The 22,250-nt window shown below is 38.8% G+C and overlaps 1 protein-coding gene and 1 long non-coding RNA gene across 12 annotated transcripts; one reads left to right on the top strand and one right to left on the bottom strand.

Annotated features, from left to right (window-relative positions):
* Positions 1–198: 198 nt before the first annotated feature.
* LOC122576776 (muscle LIM protein 1-like) lies at positions 199–17,007 on the bottom strand. 6 transcript variants are annotated; one of them, XM_043747536.1, is made up of 9 exons: positions 16,851–17,007; positions 13,814–13,938; positions 11,702–11,864; positions 7,522–7,648; positions 5,556–5,652; positions 3,533–3,620; positions 2,241–2,537; positions 1,554–1,874; positions 199–1,231 (listed from the first exon to the last, which is right to left on the bottom strand). In XM_043747536.1, exons 2-9 carry the CDS (start codon positions 13,926–13,928, stop codon positions 955–957), a joined length of 1,485 nt encoding a protein of 494 aa, XP_043603471.1. In that variant the 5' UTR covers positions 13,929–13,938; positions 16,851–17,007; the 3' UTR covers positions 199–954. The 6 variants fall into 6 exon arrangements, 5 of the variants coding, with proteins under 5 accessions (XP_043603471.1, XP_043603474.1, XP_043603472.1 ...); XM_043747539.1 differs by lacking the exons at positions 3,533–3,620; positions 5,556–5,652 and adding exons at positions 3,721–3,805; positions 4,248–4,344; XM_043747537.1 differs by lacking the exon at positions 16,851–17,007 and adding an exon at positions 16,697–16,808.
* Positions 17,008–17,160: 153 nt separating this feature from the next.
* Positions 17,161–22,250, top strand: LOC122576778. 6 transcript variants are annotated; one of them, XR_006319889.1, is made up of 6 exons: positions 17,161–17,431; positions 17,524–17,683; positions 17,773–18,067; positions 18,194–18,507; positions 19,512–21,402; positions 21,567–22,250. It is a non-coding gene; the product is annotated as an uncharacterized LOC122576778 (long non-coding RNA). The 6 variants fall into 6 exon arrangements; XR_006319891.1 differs by having other exon boundaries at positions 17,524–17,693; XR_006319887.1 differs by having other exon boundaries at positions 17,524–18,067; positions 19,512–19,990; positions 20,087–21,402.

The following is a 22,250-nucleotide window of genomic DNA, read 5'->3' as shown; positions in this document are numbered from 1 at the left end:
CAAACATATTTTTATATAGTAAATGCTTCGGGTCTATCGTCTAGAAGAATTATCGGTAAGGATGCGCCGAGGCTTACTTGAAACGATGACTTTTCCTTCGACGAGGTCTTCGATCAGACACAATTGGAATGTCGAGAATGCCGTGGAAACGACGTTTCGCCGCTTCCCTTTCCACGAAAACACAAGCCAACCCTCTGGTTTGTTTTTATCTTTTTTTTCTTGGTTCTCTTATTCTTTTTTTTCTCGAAATATACATTTATTGAAAATAATCATATTTTGCATCTGTTCTTTTTCGCTCGTCATTTCTGTCGTTAACTACAATTGTTGCTGCTGATTACGGTCCAGGTATTTGTCCTTTGTACTCTCTGTGTCATGCTCGTCACGCCTTTTCCCTCAGACAGCAGACCCTAACTGAAGAAAGTAGATGGAGTGGAAATTTGGCCCAACATTGGTCCCTAACGGAAGTGGACAGGACGCCGAGTCTGCTTTCGAAGGAAAAAGGAGAGCACCGAGCTTCGATCCCGCGAATTTTCGCCATACAAAAGTAATAAAAGCTTGCTCGTTTACATGTGGTTCGATTAATCGTGGTATCTCGGTCGTTCGTGCGCCACGTCGCCGAAGAGCATCGACGAAACGTGCGTGCAGTCTTCGTTACGATCGAATAATCGGTGTGTCGTCGTTTAGCGAACAAATTTTTTGGCTTTCTGTTTGATTTCTGGAGCAGCGTGTTTTTCGTCACTTCGTCGGAGTTAGTCGAGGAGTCAGGCGTCTATACATATACATATTCCTATACACACGAATAAACGAAGAGCCCAGTGCAATATCGCTTGCCACGGTTCTGGTCGTTTATTCGGCTGTATATGACGGATATAATTATATTTATGTGTATATTTATATTTATATATATATATATATATGAGACTGGTTTGCAGCGTTTCGACGATCCTGAAGAAGTTAGGCCATCGTCAGGGTACCCGCCCCCATGCCGAAGCCTACACCCTTCGGCCCGAAATTCCGGTTGTAACAGCCACGGCAGTAAATGTCCCCGTCTGGGGCATCGTTCAGATTCGTAGAGTCTAACGAACGGTGGCACTCGGCACAGCTGAAGCAGCGCTTGTGCCACACGCGGTTCTTCGAGATCATCTGTTCCGCAGCGTACACTGGGTAGCCGCAACGCGCGCACCCGTGGCCGTCGTTTCGCTTCTGACCCACCTGAGGCTTGGCATCGATGCTGCAACGATTTATGAAAGCGTCAGAAAAAGTTAGGGACGAGTGTTTGAAATCTGTCGAATAATCGGTCTGCGATCAGTGACTGTTTAAAACTTAACATGTCTGTAATTCTCTCTTTGGATTCTAATCACGTTATTGATGCAGATTCTCAGACCTGCTATGAAGAACTGGAAACTGGGAGGATCACAAATATGTTATCTATTCGTCGTTAAAGTTTAAAATCTGAACTACTGTTTAAATCTTCTTCGGACTAGAGTCAAGATACTCGGATTCAAGACGTTTCAGTTCACAGTTAATCGAGAAATTAAGCGTTAGAAACTTACTATGAGGGAGCGTGATCTCCATTGGTCGAAACGAGAGTCGGAGTATGTCCGAACCCAAATCCTTTGGGTCCGAACAGTTTACTGTAGCAAGATCGGCAGTGGATTTCCTTGTCAGGTCCGTCACAGGCTAGCATGGAGTCCAGAGGTCGATGGCATTCGGCACAGTTGAAGCATTTCTTGTGCCACATAGTACCTTTGGCGAGCTGTTGTTCAGCGGCAAATACCATACCACCACAGCGGGGGCATCCCTGACCAGCTGGTGCCTTGATAGCCGTCGTATCAGGATTGTAAAATGGGCGAGAGGCTGATATTTCTTCCTCCCTGAAAGGAAAGTTCTCTTTCACATCCTGCTCTTTCCAGAATATTCCCTTTTTCGTTCGTCATTGTTCTATGCCACTTTGTTTAAATGCCTGAGACCCTGCAAGCTCGAACGTCTCAGACCCTAAACATCTCAATGCACTTGGGAAGCCAGAAGACAATTTTTGTTCTTTTGGAACTCTAGATGTTCGAACGATTTGAGACCCAAATCTTTAGAATTCTAGAAATCCAAGTGTTTAGAACTCTAAAGACCCAAACGTTTGAAATTTTGCAAACCCAAGAATTTAGGACTCTAGCGAGCCAAGTGTTCCAAGTTCTAGATACCTAAACTATTTTAGGAATAACTGACGAAAGAAGAGAGTTACTCACGTTAGGCCATCGGTTTGTAAGAATCCCGACCCACATGCGAATCCGTATCCGTGCGGTCCCCATTTCTTTCCGTAGCAAGTCTTGCAGTAGACGTCTTTGTCGGGCCCGTCGCAGGCGATGATAGAGTCGAGAGTTTTGCTGCAGTCGTGACACTTGTAGCATTTCCTGTGCCATTCGCGGCCCTTTGCAAGCACCTGTTCAGCAGCGAATACAACGCCACCGCAACGTGGACAACCTTTGCCAGGTGGGGCCTTGATTACGGCGGTGTCGATCACGGTTGTACGAGGAGCAGCATCGCTGTATTGCAAAAATTTGGCCAACTTTTACCATCGACCCTTTCAGTCACCGATATCAAAGCATCGAGTTGCACGAATGACAAAATAAATTGTTTAAAAGTCGAATCTTTCCTTTTTTTCCATTTTACAGGAGAAGCTCATCTTTGTCGAGAGGCTCGATGATGAAATTCAAATTTATTCTCATTCAAGCGACTCGACTCTGGTTTGAATACTGGCAAGTGACGAAAAGAAAAAGGCAATCCATGCAAATGACCAGCTAGTCCATACCGATCGGCAATTAACATTCAAAATTCTCAATGCTAATGAAAAACACTACTGAAGAGGTTTAGAATGCAAGTTGGTAACGTCAGATACGAATGGTATATTTTCTCGGAACTTTATTTCATTCTTTCTTTTTTTTCTTTTTCTTTATAGTACTATCACGTTTGGAATATACGAGGAGAAACATGCGTTTAGTGCACGATACTGAATTAAATGTACCAGAGGTGTTATTTACGATGGTGTTTTAAGAATTAGTATAGTCAACACTCGGAAGCAAATTTAGCGGCTGAAAAATAAGACAACGGTGAAGGTGAGTAATAGCGCAAAGCGTTAAGGCGTCGATTCCTGTGTATGTATGTATGTACACGTATATCCGTGAAGACACATGCAAACGTCCGTTCATTCCATCTTTCACTCATCCGGATTTCTTCAACTTTGAGAAGCAAATGGAACTCGACCGGCTGCTCGAGCGAACTATTCTCGTATAATCAAACTTTAATCGAAAGACAAATTACTCCATTAGTGTTAAATTTGAATCTACTCGTTATATGCGAAGAAGAATTTGAATTTTCTCCACTTGAGAGAAGAATCTGAAAAGCTACATTTGGCGTGAAAATTAGTTGAAAGAAAAACGGTGCACCCTGAAAATCGGGCGGTCAGGCGGACAGACACGCACACACACATAGAGAGATGGTGTAGCTGATAATGGAATAGCATAACTATGGGGGCGCGTACCCCTCGTCCTCAATATCGCACTGCAGCCCGATCCACATAACCCCAGCATGGCCAATGCCTCGCGGACCGAATTTCTTCGGATAGCAAGCTGTTAAGCAGACAAGCGCATCATATATAGTGAGAGTGTAGAAGCCGAGGCGGGATATCTCTCGTTTATTCCCGTCTCAGTCTCGGCTCTGAAAACCCACCCATTGGCGTAGCAGTCGCTTTGTAGGGCGCCACCACCCTGACCATAGCCATAACCCTTCGGTCCGAATCTCTTTCCGTAGCATACTGCAGAGAACACGTGTTAAAGGTATCTGCTCGTTCTTGACCTAATTGCCTGACGTCCTCAGAGTATGGCATACTTGGATGTGTTCTATATATCCTTGTACATCTTTTTCTTTTAATCTTCGTCAATTTTACACGTCGTTAATTACCGGTCGATACTCGTCTTTAATAGACACGAGTATTCAACATCGATTTTTCGTTTAGATTATTCCAACACCAGGGAATTTATAGAGTTTCTGGTAAATGTAGGTTGAGCTAAAGTAGACTAGATCGCTAGTAGACCAGAATATAAGAACAGTGTGAATTGATGAGTCATGAATTATAGGAGGACACAGGATGAGACGAAGCAGACTGGATTGGGTACCGATAATGACTGTTACCATCTTTGAATGAACACATCCAGTACTTCACACCTGCGGATCTTAGAAAAGCGTAACGTACTCACCTTTGCAGTAGATGTCCTTATCAGGACCTTCGCAACAGTTGACCGAATCTAATCTCTTGGAGCAGTTGGCACATTTAAAGCATTCCTTGTGCCATTGCTGCATGGCACACAAAGGGACATGGGTTAGTCACTGAAACTGGGAGGGACCGCAACGTGTCTTACGTTCTATTACACATAGTTATTCCCAATTTTTGCAATCGTTATTCTCTAATAAATTTAGTTGGAAAATCTTAGTGCCTATTTCTATCGAAACAGAGACTGAGGCGTTCTTGCTGCTGTTACTTTCCAACCAGCGTCTTGAAAATCGTAACAGAAGTTGTGAGTGAGAGTGAAACAAAAGGAAACAAAGGTCAGAACACTTCCAGGGGCGTCTCGGACCAACACGTTGAACCTCGCTCCTAGAAACAAGGTCTCACTCCCGTTTTCCAGAGGAAAACACGTGGACGTAAGTCTTCTTTACGTTGGAGCTCGTTTTGTGTGACTATTTATGGAACACTTTGCGCCAGTGTATACCACGGATCTTAGTTTTAACTATGGACCATCGCTAAAAAGGATACAGAGGATCGACCAAAGAAAAAGGATGCAAATCATTACTTAGGTCCACCAGTGACTACATTACATCCTCTCTCTAACTTTTGTTCTAACAGAGATATTTCATTGAAATTGAATTCTGGTTCTTCACATCGCCATTGTCAAAAGGAACTGTAGAAATTTTCTTGATATTTTTCCCCGTCATTTCTTCTTTTATCTAAATACTACGACTTTACGAAGCTTATTTGTGCACTGTGATAAGTATCTTTTTTAAATCATGGAAATATTGTCGTTGTGCTTCTGATTCGTTTAGTGAGCTTCTGTAAAGCATCTATTATCCTTAAGAAAGTAATAAGTAAGACAAAAGAGTCGTATTTAATTCAATTATAAAGTTGTGGATCTCATAATAATTTTTATAGAAACGATCAATTTTTGTTGAGTAAACAGAACATAAGATATAAATTATTTTTTACGATATTCGTTTCATCATATTCTATCCATTTCTGGTTACTAGGATTATTATCTAAAAAGTGAAAAATGGAAGCTTGCAGAAAGCGAAGTATTATTAAAAGTATTATTTAATCAATAAATTTTCGTTTCATTTAATATTTCTTATTATCTGTTATTTTCATTTATATTGTTTTTAGAGAGAGTAACATACTCATTGACTGACCTAAGTATCTTCGATACACATCTGGACAGTGTGTGCAACTGAGATAAAGAAACGAGCAGTGAGAGAAAAGAAAAAATACAGATTTGTTGGATTGCAACAGATACCTCGACAATATATCTCGCGATCAGGACCATCGCAATGAAGCGTCGAGTCCAGAGACCGTTGACAGGTTTTGCACTTGTAGCATTGCTTATGGTAAGCCTAATCACAAGAAGTAGGAATAACCATGGTATCTCAGGGACAAATTTCTTCTCATGATCGATTCGATAGAATATTGGTCTTGGTACCGCGACGAGCCGTACGTAACGAAAGGGTTAATATCCTAGCTTGAACTTGCAAACACAAGATACTATCGAATTGTATCGTATATGTTCGTAAAAGTTGCTTGCAAGCACTTGATGTACCTCCAATTGGCTAACGTCCCTGAATGTCGTCATACACGGTTAACAATAGACTAGAAAGATGAGACTAATTGAGCTTTCTCTTGAACATTCTGAAGTTTGATCTGTGACAAATTCTGAGGATCAATGTTTATCTGTTCTTTAATTAACTTGTTATATAAAACGACTTTAAAAAGAATTGAAAAATATTGAGGAAAGAAAAGAAAATTGACACATAGAGGAACAGCCCAACAGCTATAGTCAGTGATCTATCTTGCCCAGTTCCGTTCTACCAAACACTTCCATAAATCTTGTCACTTATATACCGAGATCAAGATAACTATGGAAATTTATTCTCAATAAAAGACCTTGACACGAAAAGCCCGTCGACGATCACATTGTGAAACTTCTAAGCTTCATGATCGATCAAGGCCGCTTAAGATTCTACCTGACCGACGTACGGTGACACCATATCAAAGGTAAAAAGGCCGGACAGTGTCCTGAGCAAAGAAATTAGCCTGCATCGACTTAATCCGCGGATTGTTCCAAGTTATTTTCCAACATCGAACACGGCAAGGGCCAGTTGGTTCACTGCCAAGCTCGACGAAGACAGGAAAAGCTCTTGGGCCGGCACCAACGGCAACAAGCTGCCGTCGACTCATCCTCCAAATTCTCTTTCCGCTCTTATTTTTTCCTTCATTGTTATGAAATTACGCGTTTCGTCAGACGAGAAGATTACGGAGGCCCGTCACGCTCCACCAACTACCTGGCACCATGTCAGCCAGTGATCTAGTCAATTTTAGCATCGCATAACGCGAGGCCGCTCTCGAATGCTCTGTATACGCCACAAAATTCGATCAATTTTATCTTGCGTTTTCTAAATGATGAAAAACCAGTGTTACAGTCTAGGTCTGCGCAAGATCGAGGCTACCGTGTTTCGACACTGGTCCTTCCAGAACGTTCAACGGATTAAGATTAGAAGTGACTAATCGTCGGCAAAGAGATTCTAAGAGGAATTCGTTCAGTCCAATTGGCGGCTCGATTAATAACTCCGGATTTCATGAACTGTTTACAACTCCCCTCTATTTGGATCACTCGGTATCAGGTTGCCTGAACAAAAATAAAGCGGTCGCGGGCTAAGAATACTTTGTTAGTAAGACTTCTTCCTTTGGTTTCTTCTACCAGCGAGACATAACTTGTGGAATTGTGGAGCTTTTTTAGAAAGGGCTCTAGAGCTCTATGGTATATTTAGGTAGCCTGTGTGTTTTCTAACCAAATAGTTCAATCTCTGCGACTCAGCTACGACTATTGCAGTCTATTTAGTACGGTTGCAAGGAATATCGAAACATCTTCCAACCAAGAAATTACCATTTTGTCTTATCGATGCTTTTGGCGAAAAAGCTGCTAGATTATCTTTTGAACAATTTGTAGCAGAACATTTGTACGACTCAAGTAGAGCATCTTGAGAACGAACGTAGACTTTTGGCAGCATTCGACACTGCCAGCAACTTTAACAAATTTGATTCGACTTCAAAACTGGACTATTTTTTTCTATGACTGAAATATTTTGGAACGTAGACTTTTTGTAGATTTATCGTGGAGCTTGACAGCGGCTTTGACGAGTCGCGGTACCAAGGTATAGCACAATGTCTCGAAAGTGAATGGGGTGACCAATTCTGTGGAAACTCACCCTTCCTCGAGCTAGCATCTGCTCGGCGGCGTACACGTATCCTCCACATCGGGGACAACCTTCCCCTTCAGGCGCCTTCGCGATGGCTCTCGGTTCCAGAATGGCGTTCGATCCCCTCGCAAGCTCCCTAAAAACGTGTCCCTTGTAGAGATCAGATTGTCACTCCTGGCTGGTGTCATAAGGTCAAGCTGTGATTTCCAATTGGCGTGCCAGCGCCCCACATTTCCACCAAAAATTATTCATTCTGAGCAGATTGGAATTAACTTCTTTCACAGCCGATTCTGTTTTCTTTTTTCTTTTGTGTTTTGTTTCTTCCAAAGATCTTGTACGATTAAGATAAGAACTGAAGCTGTTTACAGCAGGGTTCCTTAATGCCATGAGGATAAAATAATAGAAAATGTTGGAAGTATTCTGTTTGCAACTGCTTGTTTCAAATTTGTTCATTATCTGTACTCTGCACATTTAATAGGAAATATTGAAATTATTAGTGACAATATTTGTAAATATACGAATATTTATTGGACCCATAAGGCGTCTCAACATTTTTAGTCAATTACCTGTCATTCTGATACACTTCACGGTCGTGTGTAATAAGAATACAAAAGCTTTCTGCAGCATTTGTCAATAGGCAATGGAGGAATATTAAAAATATAAGAATCTTTCAGTAGGTAACCAACAATTATTGAAAACACAAGATTTAAGAATCTATGAGTAGGCAACCAAGAATTATCAAAAATACAAGCTGCTGTATTTTCCAAGTTTCATTAATACAGATAATAATTAGACAAGATAATTTATCTCGTTATTTCTCAATTTTTCATCACCACTTGCGACATTTAAATCAACACACGGTGTGCGAAAAAATTCTGTAATTTCAACTTTTAGCTATTTACATTGGAGGATAATTTTAGAAAAATTCCAACCAGCTGCAAATAAAAACAAAAAGGAAACGTAATTGCACGTCACCGGCTGCGAAAATGTTAATTCGCCATAGGACACCTGAATTAATTTCAATAAATTCTTCGAATCTTTCTTTTCTTTATATCTGGTTATAAAATGACTTATGGGGGTATTATATTATTGGGGGGCGTTGGAACACCGGGGGTTGGGGAATCACCAGGGACAAGCAGACAGTACAAGAAAACACCACTGCAAAAAGCAGAAGAGGGAGAGTCGACCAGTAAAATGACGAAACTTCGAATCTGAAACTGGTTCGGTGAGAGAACGTGAACAATGAATTTCCCAGATTTTCCTTCGAGATTCGATGATAGTTTCCGTCGTCTACGGGTCGACGCATAAGACTCTAGGTGAACAACTGATTACCAGAAACCGGTGAAAGAATAACAACCCGGCTGTTAGAGTGTTAGGCACATGTTAGTAATCGGTTAGTGACCCGTTTCCCCTTCGCAACCACGCAAAAGTGGCTTCCGCCGAGCCCCGAGAGGAGAGCCAAGAAGCGGATCATGTGATAACAAGAAACCAAATGATAATACGTTTTATTGAGAAAAAAGAAACAAGTGAGGACAGAGCAAGAGGCACAAGAATGAAAAGAAAGAAAGAAATAGATAGAAGTAAAAAGGGAGATCAAAAAATGGGATCCAGAGGAAACCAAAAAATAGGATCATAGAGAAAGCTGAAGAAGGTTCTTGATTAAATCAATTGAAATAATTAAATAAACTGAAGCAATTATAAAGAATTCTTTTACATTGTTTTTTTTTTTTTTTTTTAGGAAATAGCTGAAGGAGGAAACCGAAAAAGCGTTCATCTACGTATAACATCTGTACGCGTGTGTCTCTGTAAGCGTGCATTATTTGTATATCTATTTACGTATATGTATGCGTGTGTACCTGTGTATGTATGTATGGAAAATCGCGTCTAAACAGAAGCACCCATAGAGTTAGACGTGTTAGCAGGGTTACGGGGTTACGTGTGTTTGAAAAAAGAGGTACGAGAGGCCGTGCAGGTGTGTACCATGGATCGATCAACCGAGATACGTTTGTCGTTATCTGTGGATGATAATAGTTGTAGGGGAAAAAAAATCACAGAAAAAAAGAAAAAAAAAGACGTTTCTCTGAAAAGTTTCAAGCGATTGGTTTCCCTGTGAGGCGGTAAGAAAGAGAAAAGGCGAAGAGAGAGTCAAGAGATAAGATAGAGAAGAGAGAGGCGGAATCTGACTCGGTGCTCACCATTTTTTTCTTTTGTTACTCGCTAGAGTTCCCTTTATCACGAGGATTTTCGAGGGCAGGCTCGTGATAAAGCGACATATATCGTTCGATCATGGGCCTCCGGTTGGCTCGCACTCGGCGGGGCTGGCGGGGGTAGTAGGGTATCTTTTTGCTTTTTTACATTTTTCTTTGTATCTTTTTCTTTTTCTTTTTTTTTTTTTGTACTCGACTTTTTCAGTCAATTGTTTGCTTTTTGTTCGCGCTGTCGTACTTTCTTTCCTTTCTTTCTTTAGACAGAAGAAAACAAAGAGAGACGGGGCACTCGAAGTTGGGGGTGGCGAAAGGTGAAATTGGGGTTTGCTAGAACGGTTAAAAGAAAATTGGACGGGCCTGGCTCCTGTGTACACACAGATTTTTCGTCCTCGAACCGTGTTTGCTCGGTTCGTTCTCCGTTGTTGCATTGATGATGCCAGGTGGACATTTTTCAGCACTATTTTATATGTCTAAATGTTTAACTATCTATATATATATATGTATGTACATATATATATATATATGTATGTATAGAGCTAAGTAGGTGTGTAGGCACGTACAGTGGGTCAAAAATGTTTTTGACATGTACTAGATTTACAGCTTCGTTTTCTTTTTCCATCTGTACCACAGTAATCCTATTTTCTACTTGAAATTTTCCTATCTTTGAACTCTGTCGTTAGAAAGATCCGTTTGTTTCATGGCAAGAACATTTTTGTCCAACCGTCAATGCGTTTGAAAAAAACACTCGAAGCAAGTGTCAATGAAGAACACCAGATTCTTCTGTTTTTTTTTCTTTCCCTTTTTAAGTCTTTTAATGGCACTTATTACAGATGGTACAAATGATTCTATAAACTAGCGTAATGTAGTGTAGTAATCGCATAAAAGAAACGAGAAAGAGTATATATATATATAGTAATATATATCTGTATGTATATAGATACGGCTCGAAAAAAAGAAAAAAAAAAGAAAAAAACGACCGTTCTTAATCCAGTCGTTCACACGGACAGAGAGAAAACGTGAGACAACAACGAAAAGAAAGAAGACGAAAGAAAATAAAAGAAAAGGAAATTGACGGAGAGAGAAGACAACAATGAAGTAAGACAGGGGGACAGAGAAAACAGGTGATATAGAGAAAATAAGAACAAAAGAAACGAAAAGAGCGAAGACCAGAAAAAGTACGGGTAGTTAAACGTGACAAAGAGAGAACAGTCGACTAGATTAAAACACAGTTAATTATCAATTAATTATAACGTCGTCGTCGTTGTCGTCGTCTTAGCATCACCATCACCATCACCATTATCACCATAATCGCTGTCGGTGCCGATGGACGACGAGAGAATCATAGGGAGAGCGAGGAACTGAAGTTAAGGCGTTTCCAGGGAGCAGTCAGGATCAAGGCAAGGATCAAGACAAGAAGAAGAGAAAAGTAGATGGCAATTTAAAGGTAGGGAGGTGAAACAGAAAATGAAGAATTAAAATTAGAAATTCCAAATGAGGATAAAAATATAGTCAGGCTAAAATAGAAATTTTGTTGAGACAGAGAGGGAGAAGAGGTTACAGGGACTCTGGAACAGGCCAAGATTTAAATGGACCACGTAGTTCGACACAGTCGTGATGCTGTATACACATAAACGCAGACGCATGCTCTCGGTCCTTGGGTTCTTAGTAGGCTGCCTTTGCTTCTTCCAATTTCGTTTCTTCCGGATACGGTTTATTGTACCAAGAAGAGGATCATGCTGTTGGATCATTGGGCTGTCGATGTTGGTTGAGTCGGTCGTATTCATTCAATTTACGGTAGTTATTTGTTTTTTTTTCTTTTTAGTTAACGGCACGTGTATGGCTCTGAATGGGAGGTGGTCTGATCGTACAAACGACTGAGGGGAGAATCTTGTTGTTGTTTTTTTCTTGGTTTGGGAAAAAATAGGAGTTAAGGCTAGGTCAAAAGGGTGAGGAGAGGTTGGACGACGGGCAAGTGCACTCACTCGCTACTCTTCAAATGTTCGCCCTGATCCATGGACAGGCAACCAGCGCCTCCACCGAAGCCGTATCCTTTAGGACCGAACTTGCGTCCGTGGCACACTTTGCAAAATAGCTCACCCTCGTGCTCGGAGCAGTTTGTCGAGTCGAGCAATTTGCCGCACAGACCTGCAACACACAGGCATAGTTCGTTTGGCTTCCACCTAATCCATCATCCTGATATTCCACTCGAATAAGTGGATTCGCCCATTCATGGCCAGACTATACTTAAAGCATCTGTAATGCGAGAATCTTTAAGAATCCCTTCTTGAAATTAGTTACGTGCTCGGTGGAATTTGAATGGGAAATTGTTTCAAGAAATTGTGGAATATTTGAAATTGTGAGGAACAGTAGCCGAAGGGTTGTCCTTGGGAGGGTAGAAAGCGTTGAATGGAACTTGATGGAGCGAAAAAGTGGTGAGCACTTGTGATCTTTTTTCCTTTTTTTTTTTCTTTTTTAAGCAACTATACGCTATTTCATACCATAAGCTTATTGATGTGTTTATCTATGTTTGAAGCAGCTTCAGGAACCTTTTGATGGAAAAGTGATGAATATGATGATAACGAAAGAAAAGTTCATGACCCTATTGGAATTACTGTCTAAATAAGATTTGAAAAAGCCATTTTTGACACAAATTGAATGAACACAGGCTTATGCCTGGTAATATTCGTCACTGGATCGAGTTGACAGTTTACAGGCTTGTAATTCAACTAATATAATTAGATAGACAGAATGCTTCACCTACTTTCTTCACTGGCTGCATCTTGCTAATTACAGAACAGCTTAACCTAGTTGAGAGTTAAATTTATCAAGATTTTCTTGTAAAAATCACATGAACAGTCCACAGTAAAAATCACGAATTTGTTCCAAAATCCAAACCTAGTCCAGATCGTTGAAATACTCAAAAATACGTCTTTGTAAAACCACAAAATTTGTATACAAAGTTACAGACTGATCATTTTGACTATTCTAAAAATTCTAATTTTAAATTTTCCACAGATGTATGATCAGCCATAGTCTACCAGTCGCTATAGTCGAGATGGCCCTACTACACTAACCAGCAACACCATAATATAATAATCCATAAGCATTCAGCCAAAGCTTAGACTTATTTGATAATAAGAGAAATAAAAAATCCATAGTTAGATCGCCTAAAATTGTTAAATGCATAATTATCTTCGATCTATTAACTACTATAGCCACTAATTACTAGCCCTACCTCGACCATTAACCAACAGGCCCATAATAATTATTTATGTAATTATTAATTATTCAAAAGATCGCCTGATTTTATAGGAAAAAAATTTGTTTAAACCTAAAATATTCACGAATAAGTGACAGTAGCGGCTGAAATTTTCTATGCAGCTTATTTCCGCTGGTACCTAAAGCCGCGAATGAATATTCAATGGGGGTTGCTATTTCGAGTAGGATCACGAAGTGCGGATTTTTCTCGGCGAGTTCGCGCGGGTCGTTGCACCCTCGGCTTGACGTTGGGTGGCGGTTCTATTTGATTTCTGGCTAGCATACAAAACTAATTAAGGCCAAGACAAACCATCCGGGACTGGGATAAAACCTATTTATAGAGGCGGCTAATTTTAAAAACGGCCGATGGTGTTTTTGCGCAATGGGGTGCCTCGGTCCCCAAGACCCGCGATAATTCGTCGTTCAATTAAAAATTTCTGCAACTCGGATTATGCCCCTGTATCGATCGGTTAATTTATAGAAAGACATTTCAAAGAAATCTTACGTTTTTGAAACAATCAAAATTTCAGTGAATTTGTATTTTCAGGAAGGTAGGTTAAACGCTTTGTATAAAATTTAATCAAAACTCTTGATCCTAAGCTTAGCGGAAAAAACTAGTTTGAGAATGTGTGACGTGGTATGTCTGTCGAAATTGGTGAAATTTGATAGAACGAGAAATTTTACGAACACGTTATATCAACATATTATTTAATTGGATAAAAGAAGTTTGAGAATGTTTGAAGAATCGTGTTTGTCGAAGTTGAGTCTTGAACCATTGGCTAAAGGGAAATACGTAGCATACTCTCGGAATAGTAACATTTGATACAAGCACTTACCACACTTGAAGCACATCTTGTGCCATTTGAGTCCTCCGGCGACGCGTTCTTCCGCGGCGTATACGGATTTGCCGCATTTGGGACACTTGGGGTGTTCTACTGGCTTAAAAGGCATTTTGTCTGTACTGAAAACCAAAGAAAAGTCTTCGATTATTATCTCCATTATTATCAACTATTCTAAAATATTTCATTTATTTATTTTTCCATATGTTTGCTACTCTTCTATAGGTATGAACATTTTATTTATTTTCACATTTTTCAGATTATTTTCCAAATAATTAAAGATCAAATTTATCCTATTGTGCGCTGTGATGGAATATTTTACGAAACTTTTCGAAGAAGATCGAAGCAAGAAGATTGGAATTAAAATGTGGAGAGTAAGTCTCGTATTTTTCGTATATTTTACAGTGCATAAACAAGGAATAACAATAACAGCGGTAACTCAGCCACCGATTACCTAATCCCGCAAGAGGAACATAAACAGTTTCAATCTCCGCCCTACTGCCGGAGAACGAATCTATTTTTACCAAGTTCGAATCGCAACGTGTATTCTCGGTGGCTAATACCCGCGAAAGATACGGACAGAAGAACAAAGACGAAGAAATTAAGTTTCTTCAGGAATTTATTACAATCATAACATACCATCTTATGAAACATTGGAATTAACTTGATCGACAATGATATTGTCGATTAACATACTGTATGTGAAGCCATTGATAAAATTAATCTCAATTCTTCATCGAACGATCTGTATTCATAGAAACGGAACGAAGAACGTAGTGCAATGATGAAAATTGCAATAATCCATTCTAAGAAAAGGTCACACGGTTCCCTTAAAGTTTCGTTAATCATCATTCATAGGTCTCAAGGAGCTCTTAATAGAGATGATAATAAAATTACCCTAGAATGGGAAGTCGACATTTAAATATTGTAAGGAAAGAGATTTTTAAGTCCTATTTTTCGTCAGTCGAAGATAAAATGTCAGACGAGCTTTGAAAGATTGAAAATTTTTAAACTTCCCGCCACGTGGCTTAACATAACCTAAAATAAACATAAGAGTAAAAGGCTGAGGAGTAAAATAAACATGTCGACAAATAAATCATTCGTGTGCCAGATATCAGAAGTCGTATTGCAGAGACAAACTTGTTATTCGAAATACAAAGTTGCAAATGTGGAAGTTTCGACGATGTGACTTTTGGAAGCGGCTCTGGTGACGAGTATACTGACCACGGTATTAGTAGAAACGCTAGAGAGACCACGAGAGATCAGGAAGAGAGACAGAGGATTCTATATCCGTGCAGACGCAAGCCGGATCGCGAGGCCGTATTAGGGAAGGTGCTAGATTCTCCACAACGCGGTCGCCATTACCCCTACCTTCGCGTCCAGTTGGTCCTTCCTAACCTATACGTCGTTTTTCATGTTGTCTATATCTACTCTTTCAATATTGTCTAAGATAACAAAATTATTTAATTTGTGACTCGACTAACTGATGAAATATTTCAATGCCTCTTCGGTATTTGCAAATCTTCCTAACCTATACTTCATTTTCTTCCATTTGCCTCTACTTTTCCATCATGATCAAGGACGACCAAATTATTTCATCGTAATTCGGCTAACTGATGAAAAATTTCATTGATTTCCTAATCTGTATTTCATTTTCTCTCATCATCTAAAATAACAAAAATATTTTCTCAAGTTTGAAAGTCTTGTCAATATTTCGATCTTAAATAAAAATCTCTGATTGACAAAAGAAATAAATTTTAGAAATATTGAAACGAGATAATAGTCGATTATAAGATCTATGATGACCCTAACGTGAATTCGAAATTCGGATCTCGTCTCTTCTGGTGAATTCGATTTAGAAACTTGGTAACTTAACTTCCAAGTATTCTATCGGGTGAGTCATCAGGAAAAAGTAACGACGATACTTTGTACGCGGTTGTTTGTACATACATATCTCCGTCTATGTTACATCATAAGAGCCGAAGAATGTCTTCTCCACCCCCGTGTATACTAAATCCGGACGATCTCAAATTTCATCGCGTTTTAGCGAACCCGTCACGCGTTTTAACTTTACGGCCCGCGTAATTCTGCTGTGTGAGACGCGTCTGACTAAATGTAGCTTTCCACTCGGACAAACATTCTCATCAAATTTTCCGATCCTCTGGCTTAACACCGAAGATTACGAAAGCCAAATTGTCCATCCTCCGATTCGCTTGAATTCTTTTAATTGCCATTCCAACAATTCTTCGTCCAGTATAAAATATACTTTGATAGAGAGAGATGAGAATCGAAATGATACTCGAGCTTCGCCTGAAAAATTATTCGCTCAACGACCATAAGAAGAAAAATATGACAAGATCAACAGTTTTGTCAATTTTCTGACTTTTGCATCATTTGTTTGCCAAAAGAGAATATTCTAATATAACGTTGTCAATTGCAGAGAAAAATGGGCTAAATCTACAAACTGCAGCGTATTCAAAGTGAGAAGGGTATATTCTGTCACATGAAAGAATTCGAAGATGCTATTCAAATTCAATGCTGCAGGACCTAATGATCTAAGGCGACAAAATAATCTCCTCGTAGACCAATTAACCGCTGAAGATGTTTCCAATGCTTGCAAGGTACTAAGCTTATTTTCCACCAAATGCCAGTGTCTAAAATAACAAAATTGAAGTCTTTCGTAGGTCGGTCGAGAAACGTAACAATTTTGCCTCCTGCGATCTTCACTTTGAATACCAACATAATAGAAGAGGGATAACTGCAAAATTCTCACTTCTAATATGATCCTTATTATAGAAAGCAACTAACTACGAGCTGGAATCTCCAAGTGCAAAATTATCCAAACTTAATAGAAGAGGGATATAACTCCAAAGGTCTCACTTCCAATCGACAATTCGATCGACATCGAAAACCAACCACTCTCTAACGTTTTCTTGGGAGGATCCTGAAAATGGGTGTGTTGTAGGTTGTACGATGATGTCTGGATGACCGTGGAACACTGTTGCTTGCTCGCTGCGTGTACTCTACTACTCACCACCGGATGTCGGGTTCGAAGTCACGAAAATGAAAATTGGTAAACTCGGGGAGGAAGACAGGCGTGAAAGATGAAAAAACACCGAGTAGCACTCTACACCGCACTAATACTGGATTCGAATGGCTGTTCTCGCGTCGTGCCCGTCCTAGTCATAGCCAGACCTTTGCACACGGCACGTGTGCATCGGAACGTCAGTGCTGTTGACGACAGCGTCGCGGCGGCAAGAGGGAGTTACGCTAGCCGCCTTCCATCTAGCGGGGGTGTTACACTATACTTTGGGATACCGAAACGGCCGCTACTCGTTAACTCGCTTTTCTTTTCTTCGCATCTTATCCTCACTATCTGTCGCTTGATCCCACAAGAATTCCAAGCGATCGTACATATTTATCTGAATTTCTATCTTTATAGACACAATCGGAGGAACAGCACATCAGCTCCTATTTGTTTTATTTCCATGTTTTGTACAATTTTGCACGTTGCGAGAATTCTGTGCAGCTTTGCATCTTTAAATGTCACATAGAGTCCAAGTTACATGGTTACATGACTGTAGCTCCTTTTTTCTATGGAATGTTCCACAAATTGTGAGTATTCAGTTGCGGTAGAATTTTGCTTTTTGGATATAATCGAGTAACGTTGATCCTCGCTACTGCTCATATCGGTATGTTTCTTGTAGAGAATAATGGGGTTTGGAAGAAGTTGCGACGATCAGCACATGTTTGGAATTTTAGAATCCAGGTTACATGATATTTGGTGTGGCTGCTTTGCGTCGTTGAATATTTCACAAGCTGGAGATGTTAGTGCGAATTTTCAGGAAATTGACGTAATTAAGAGATGTAAGAATTGGTAGAGTATATCGCTCATTAGTCTATAGCTGGTTATTGCTGTGGAACTTTTGACAAGTTGGGAATATTAATTCCATCAGTGTTGTTTCTATCAATGAGTCATAAGAAAATTGGATGTGAGGTAGAACCCTTGTTTTATGGCTGCTTCTGTTACCGCCTGATAAGTAGTCTAATAGATATTATTCTATGACTATTTCTATCGTAATCTGACAAGAAAATATTAATAAGGAAATTAAGGCGAAACTTGATGCTATACGAAGAAGAACAATGTAAAAGAATTTTATATGAACGAGCGATATGAAAGAAACACAAACGAACAATCTTGCTCTTCGTACCTGGTGCTCACTAAGACCATCGTCTCTAACTAAAATCTAGGTCAGTTACATTGAAAAAGTTGTAATACAAGTGACAAGAAAAAAGATCAAATTCCTTTTTCCTTAAAGAACCATCTTTTTCTGCAAATATCCATTTTGCTAGGAATAATTTGGTGTCTAACGATAGATGGTGTGTAAAAGACGCTGCAAACATTGAGATAACAATCGGCATACTTCGGAAACGTAATATTTACGGCCGGAGAAAGAGAGATATTCGCCACGGGAACGTTAGAGAAATATACAATAAGATGGGCCACGATTTTGTAACACCGTAGTAACGGCGTGGATTTTTAGAAAGAAACCGGAACGCAGCGAGAATATATCTATAAACGAGCCGAGAGAGCAATGAAAGTCGAAGCCTGTAAGAAATTTCAGAGAAACCTGAGAACTCTCTACGCGAGATTTTATTTCATGGAACGTGAAATACAGGCCTTGGAGGAGGTTCAAGGATCTTTCTCGTTCAATCTTTAAATCCACTATGTTTGTTTTATTAACGCCTTTATAAATATTACAATTTTTATGTGGCTCAAACTTAATCAAACATAAATTAACACTATTATTTATCATGTTGTTAGAGTTGGTTTATTTCAGTTTCATCTAAATCTACTCCATCTTATTATTTTTTTTCTAAATATTAATGTTTTTACGTGGTCTAAACTCAATCTCGATTTTTACTCAAACATAATCAAACCTGAATTAAGCTATTCATTGTAATATCATTGAAATTGTTTAATAATATTTCAATTTCGTCTACATCAGCTTTTTACTTTTCTACATTTATCGTTAAGAATGTTTTTCAGATGTTGAAAATTTGATCAAACCTAAGTCCAAACTAAATTAAACCAAGCTATTTGTCATGATATTGTAAGCGTTGGTTTATTTCAGTTGATGATTCGCTAGCTTTTTCAAAATGCAGCGTTTGAATCATGCTTCCATATTTTTTTACTTAGCTCAAACTTGAATTGGTTTACTTCAAACCGTATCAAACTTCATCAAACTTAGTTTAACTGTTGATCGCTATCTCTTAAAATTGATATACTTTTTTAATCCGATTGAAAGTTTGATGAGTATAATTTTGGATGAAAATTTAAGAGTGTTTGAATAAGGAGCTAAAAATTTGTCAATAGCGGTCTGAATCATGTCGATGACAATGCGCCACGTATTTTGGTATTCGTTTACATTGTGCTACACAGGAAAATATGTTTTCTGAGCGATGAACCAGCGAGAGAAATACCAAAATAAATTTATTACTCATACGTTTTGGACTAATTCCCGGGCCCTAATGGCATTCGCGAATTACAGCAACGCGATACCATAATTTTTAAATTAACACCAGTCAAATTGGCATTCGTTCAATTTTTAACAAAATCTTTCCCCCAACTTTTTCCTCCAAAAGTAAACTTTCTCCTCTATCGTCATATCATTAATTATAATTTTTATTCCAGAATGAAAACAAATAAATCTTTCAAAGAAGTAACTACATATATTAAGAGACTATAATTCAGAAAAATCTTAAGGCCAAGAAATTCCAATTGAAGGAAGAAAATCCAACACACAGTCAGTATAGGACAACATGGAAGAACTAACTAGCCACTTGGAAATGAAGAAAAATGACGTTTCAAGAAAAGCTTGATAATTGATGATTAAAACCGAAGTAGCTCTCGTATTATTTAAATGATACGAATATAAAATTCTACTTTGGTTCCATTCCTTTACACCTGTTCGTAAAGATACGAATTTATTTAAAAATCCACAGTCCATTGGGTTGGCAACTAAGTGATTGCGGAACGACAAAATCAATAATAATATAAATATAATATATAATAATAATATAATAATAATAATAATAATAATATAAATTCCATATAGAGATCACAATTTAAATTAATCCTGAAGAGGAGAACTTTCAAGGAGCAACATCAAGGTATGAACCAACCAGCTCAAACGATAAATTTTAAAAGAAAGCTTCCAGACAAATAAGTGCATACATTAAAAGTGCATAATTATATAAATTTTGAAGAGGAGAAATTCCAAGGGCTGAGACAGTTGGACGAAAAGAGTCCAGCACAATGGCTTCCTGAATGCTGAGGTTGCGTGGGCGTAACCGCGGTGCGATCATATACTCGGCGAGCTTTTTACATAAAGCCACGTGCACGCATATAAGTCTTTCTAAAAATAGAAATTTGAGCAAGATACTATTAATAGTGGATGAGTGTGTTGCCACAGTGGATGTGTGCGTGGTTCTCACTCGGTTTTGCTCGCTGCTCGTTACCGACCAGCTTTTCGGAAAGACCGCCCCTAACCAAATGAAAGAAAAACGCAATTCGATCCTTAGCTACCACTAGCCCATTTTCTCGCCGAAATAAAAGTCCAACTAGCCTTTCTCCTATAGTTTCGACCTTGTTCGTCATTTCATCGTACGAGACACCAAAATTATAAATTTGATCCTTTCGATATGAGCATCGCGGATGATAAACGTAAACGTCGAATTTTGGTAGATTTCTCTGATGTTCGATCGGTGTTCCGATGATGTTCTATTAGTCGATAGTTGAAGACAAGAATAATATTTGCCGAAGTCGAAAAGGTGACAGGAAAAATATTTTTTTTTTTTTTTGTAAAAGACTCAAGATATTTTTGATATTATCAGAAGGATGAAGAGTTAACGATTTATTCTTCGCTGGAATTGGATTGATGATTTTGCTCGAGTTTAAATATTTGTTAAATAAATAGGTAATTAAGTAAAACTACATGATGGAAAATTCGCCATCACGATTTTCGAATTAGAAATAAACCGTAGTATTTTATTTTAGATAGAAAGCTGAGTCTCAATTTTTACTTAGGCCAGTTTATGATCTCGCTTCTTTTTCATTTCTTTCAATTGGATTTTATCCTTTTAAGTATTTTTTTTTTTTTAATTTTTTATTCTGTAGAAAGAAAATCACGCGACTATTTAGATATATCACGGGTGATCTCTTATGAAACATTTAACCCTAACGTTTTCCGTCGCTATTTTAACGCGTGGACAATAAAAAATGTATAAGTACACGTATATAATTAGAACGTTGTCCGGAGACACGTGACACGTCACCGCGGAGCGTTGTCTCGCTGATTGACAACGAAATTCGATTATGCGCCTGAGAATGGATGTCCGTTCAATCGCGTCAAAAATAGCGGAAACCACAGCAAAGAGGAAATGCTTAAAAATTCATCGCTACACGAAAAGTGCTCGCTTTATATATATTTAACCGAGAGGTGCAACGATCTCGTGTATCCATTATGCAACGCGACTGCAAAGAAAATTCATGAGATGTTCAATAAAAAGCTTAGAAAAATCAAGTAGGTAATCATACAGCATAATATATTAGAATACTCGATTCCTAATAATTTCTATGGATAAATCTCTTTTCAGTATTCCCATTTTTATTATTTTGTTGTTTTAATTTTGTCATAGGAAGGAATTCGAAATAATTAATTAATAATAAAATTCTCCGTTGTTTTAGCTTTAAACGAATAACAGCGTAATATGCTAATTTGTAATTGTCCTGAAAGAATTTTTTTCGAAAAGATACAACCTAAAAACTTCTGCAATAAATTTTCATAGTACATTGAGTAATGGGCGAAGTCAAAGCTAAACTGCTATCGCTGCTCGAAGCAAATCTCTTCAGGCGATGAAACTCAGCTGATAACAGAAGAGATTTTGCACAACATCAGAAAGGGCCCTATTAGCAGCCATTAAATTGAGCCAGTGCACATAATGCAGAAATTCTTGACTTGTTCCACTTGACCGTCTCTCTCCTTCGCTCCTCTTCACAGGCTGAAATTATTTCCGTCCCACTGCGGGTGTTACATGATCACGGAAGAGCTGACTTCGAGCCCATCCCTCGAATATCATCCATTCAGTTCCCTAGTTCATAGAAACCTGCGCCATTTCTCTTCCAATTTAACCTTATTTTCTTTCGTAATCCTAGGAAAATTACGAAACAAAATTTTCTACATTACCCCATCGTTATATAAATCTAGAAAAATGCTGATCTTTGGCTACGTTTAACTTGATTTGACTGTGTTTAAACTAAACTTGGTATATCAATTGGGACATAAGCTTCCCCTTAAACCTAACCTTAATTCTTTAATAGGCCCGTAAGAAACCTACCACAAAATACTCCATTATCGTACCAACCTCTGAA

Source organism: Bombus pyrosoma, linkage group LG16, assembly GCF_014825855.1.
Source record: "Bombus pyrosoma isolate SC7728 linkage group LG16, ASM1482585v1, whole genome shotgun sequence".
Lineage (NCBI taxonomy): Eukaryota > Metazoa > Arthropoda > Insecta > Hymenoptera > Apidae > Bombus > Bombus pyrosoma.
This window is presented reverse-complemented; position numbering and strand designations above follow the sequence as displayed.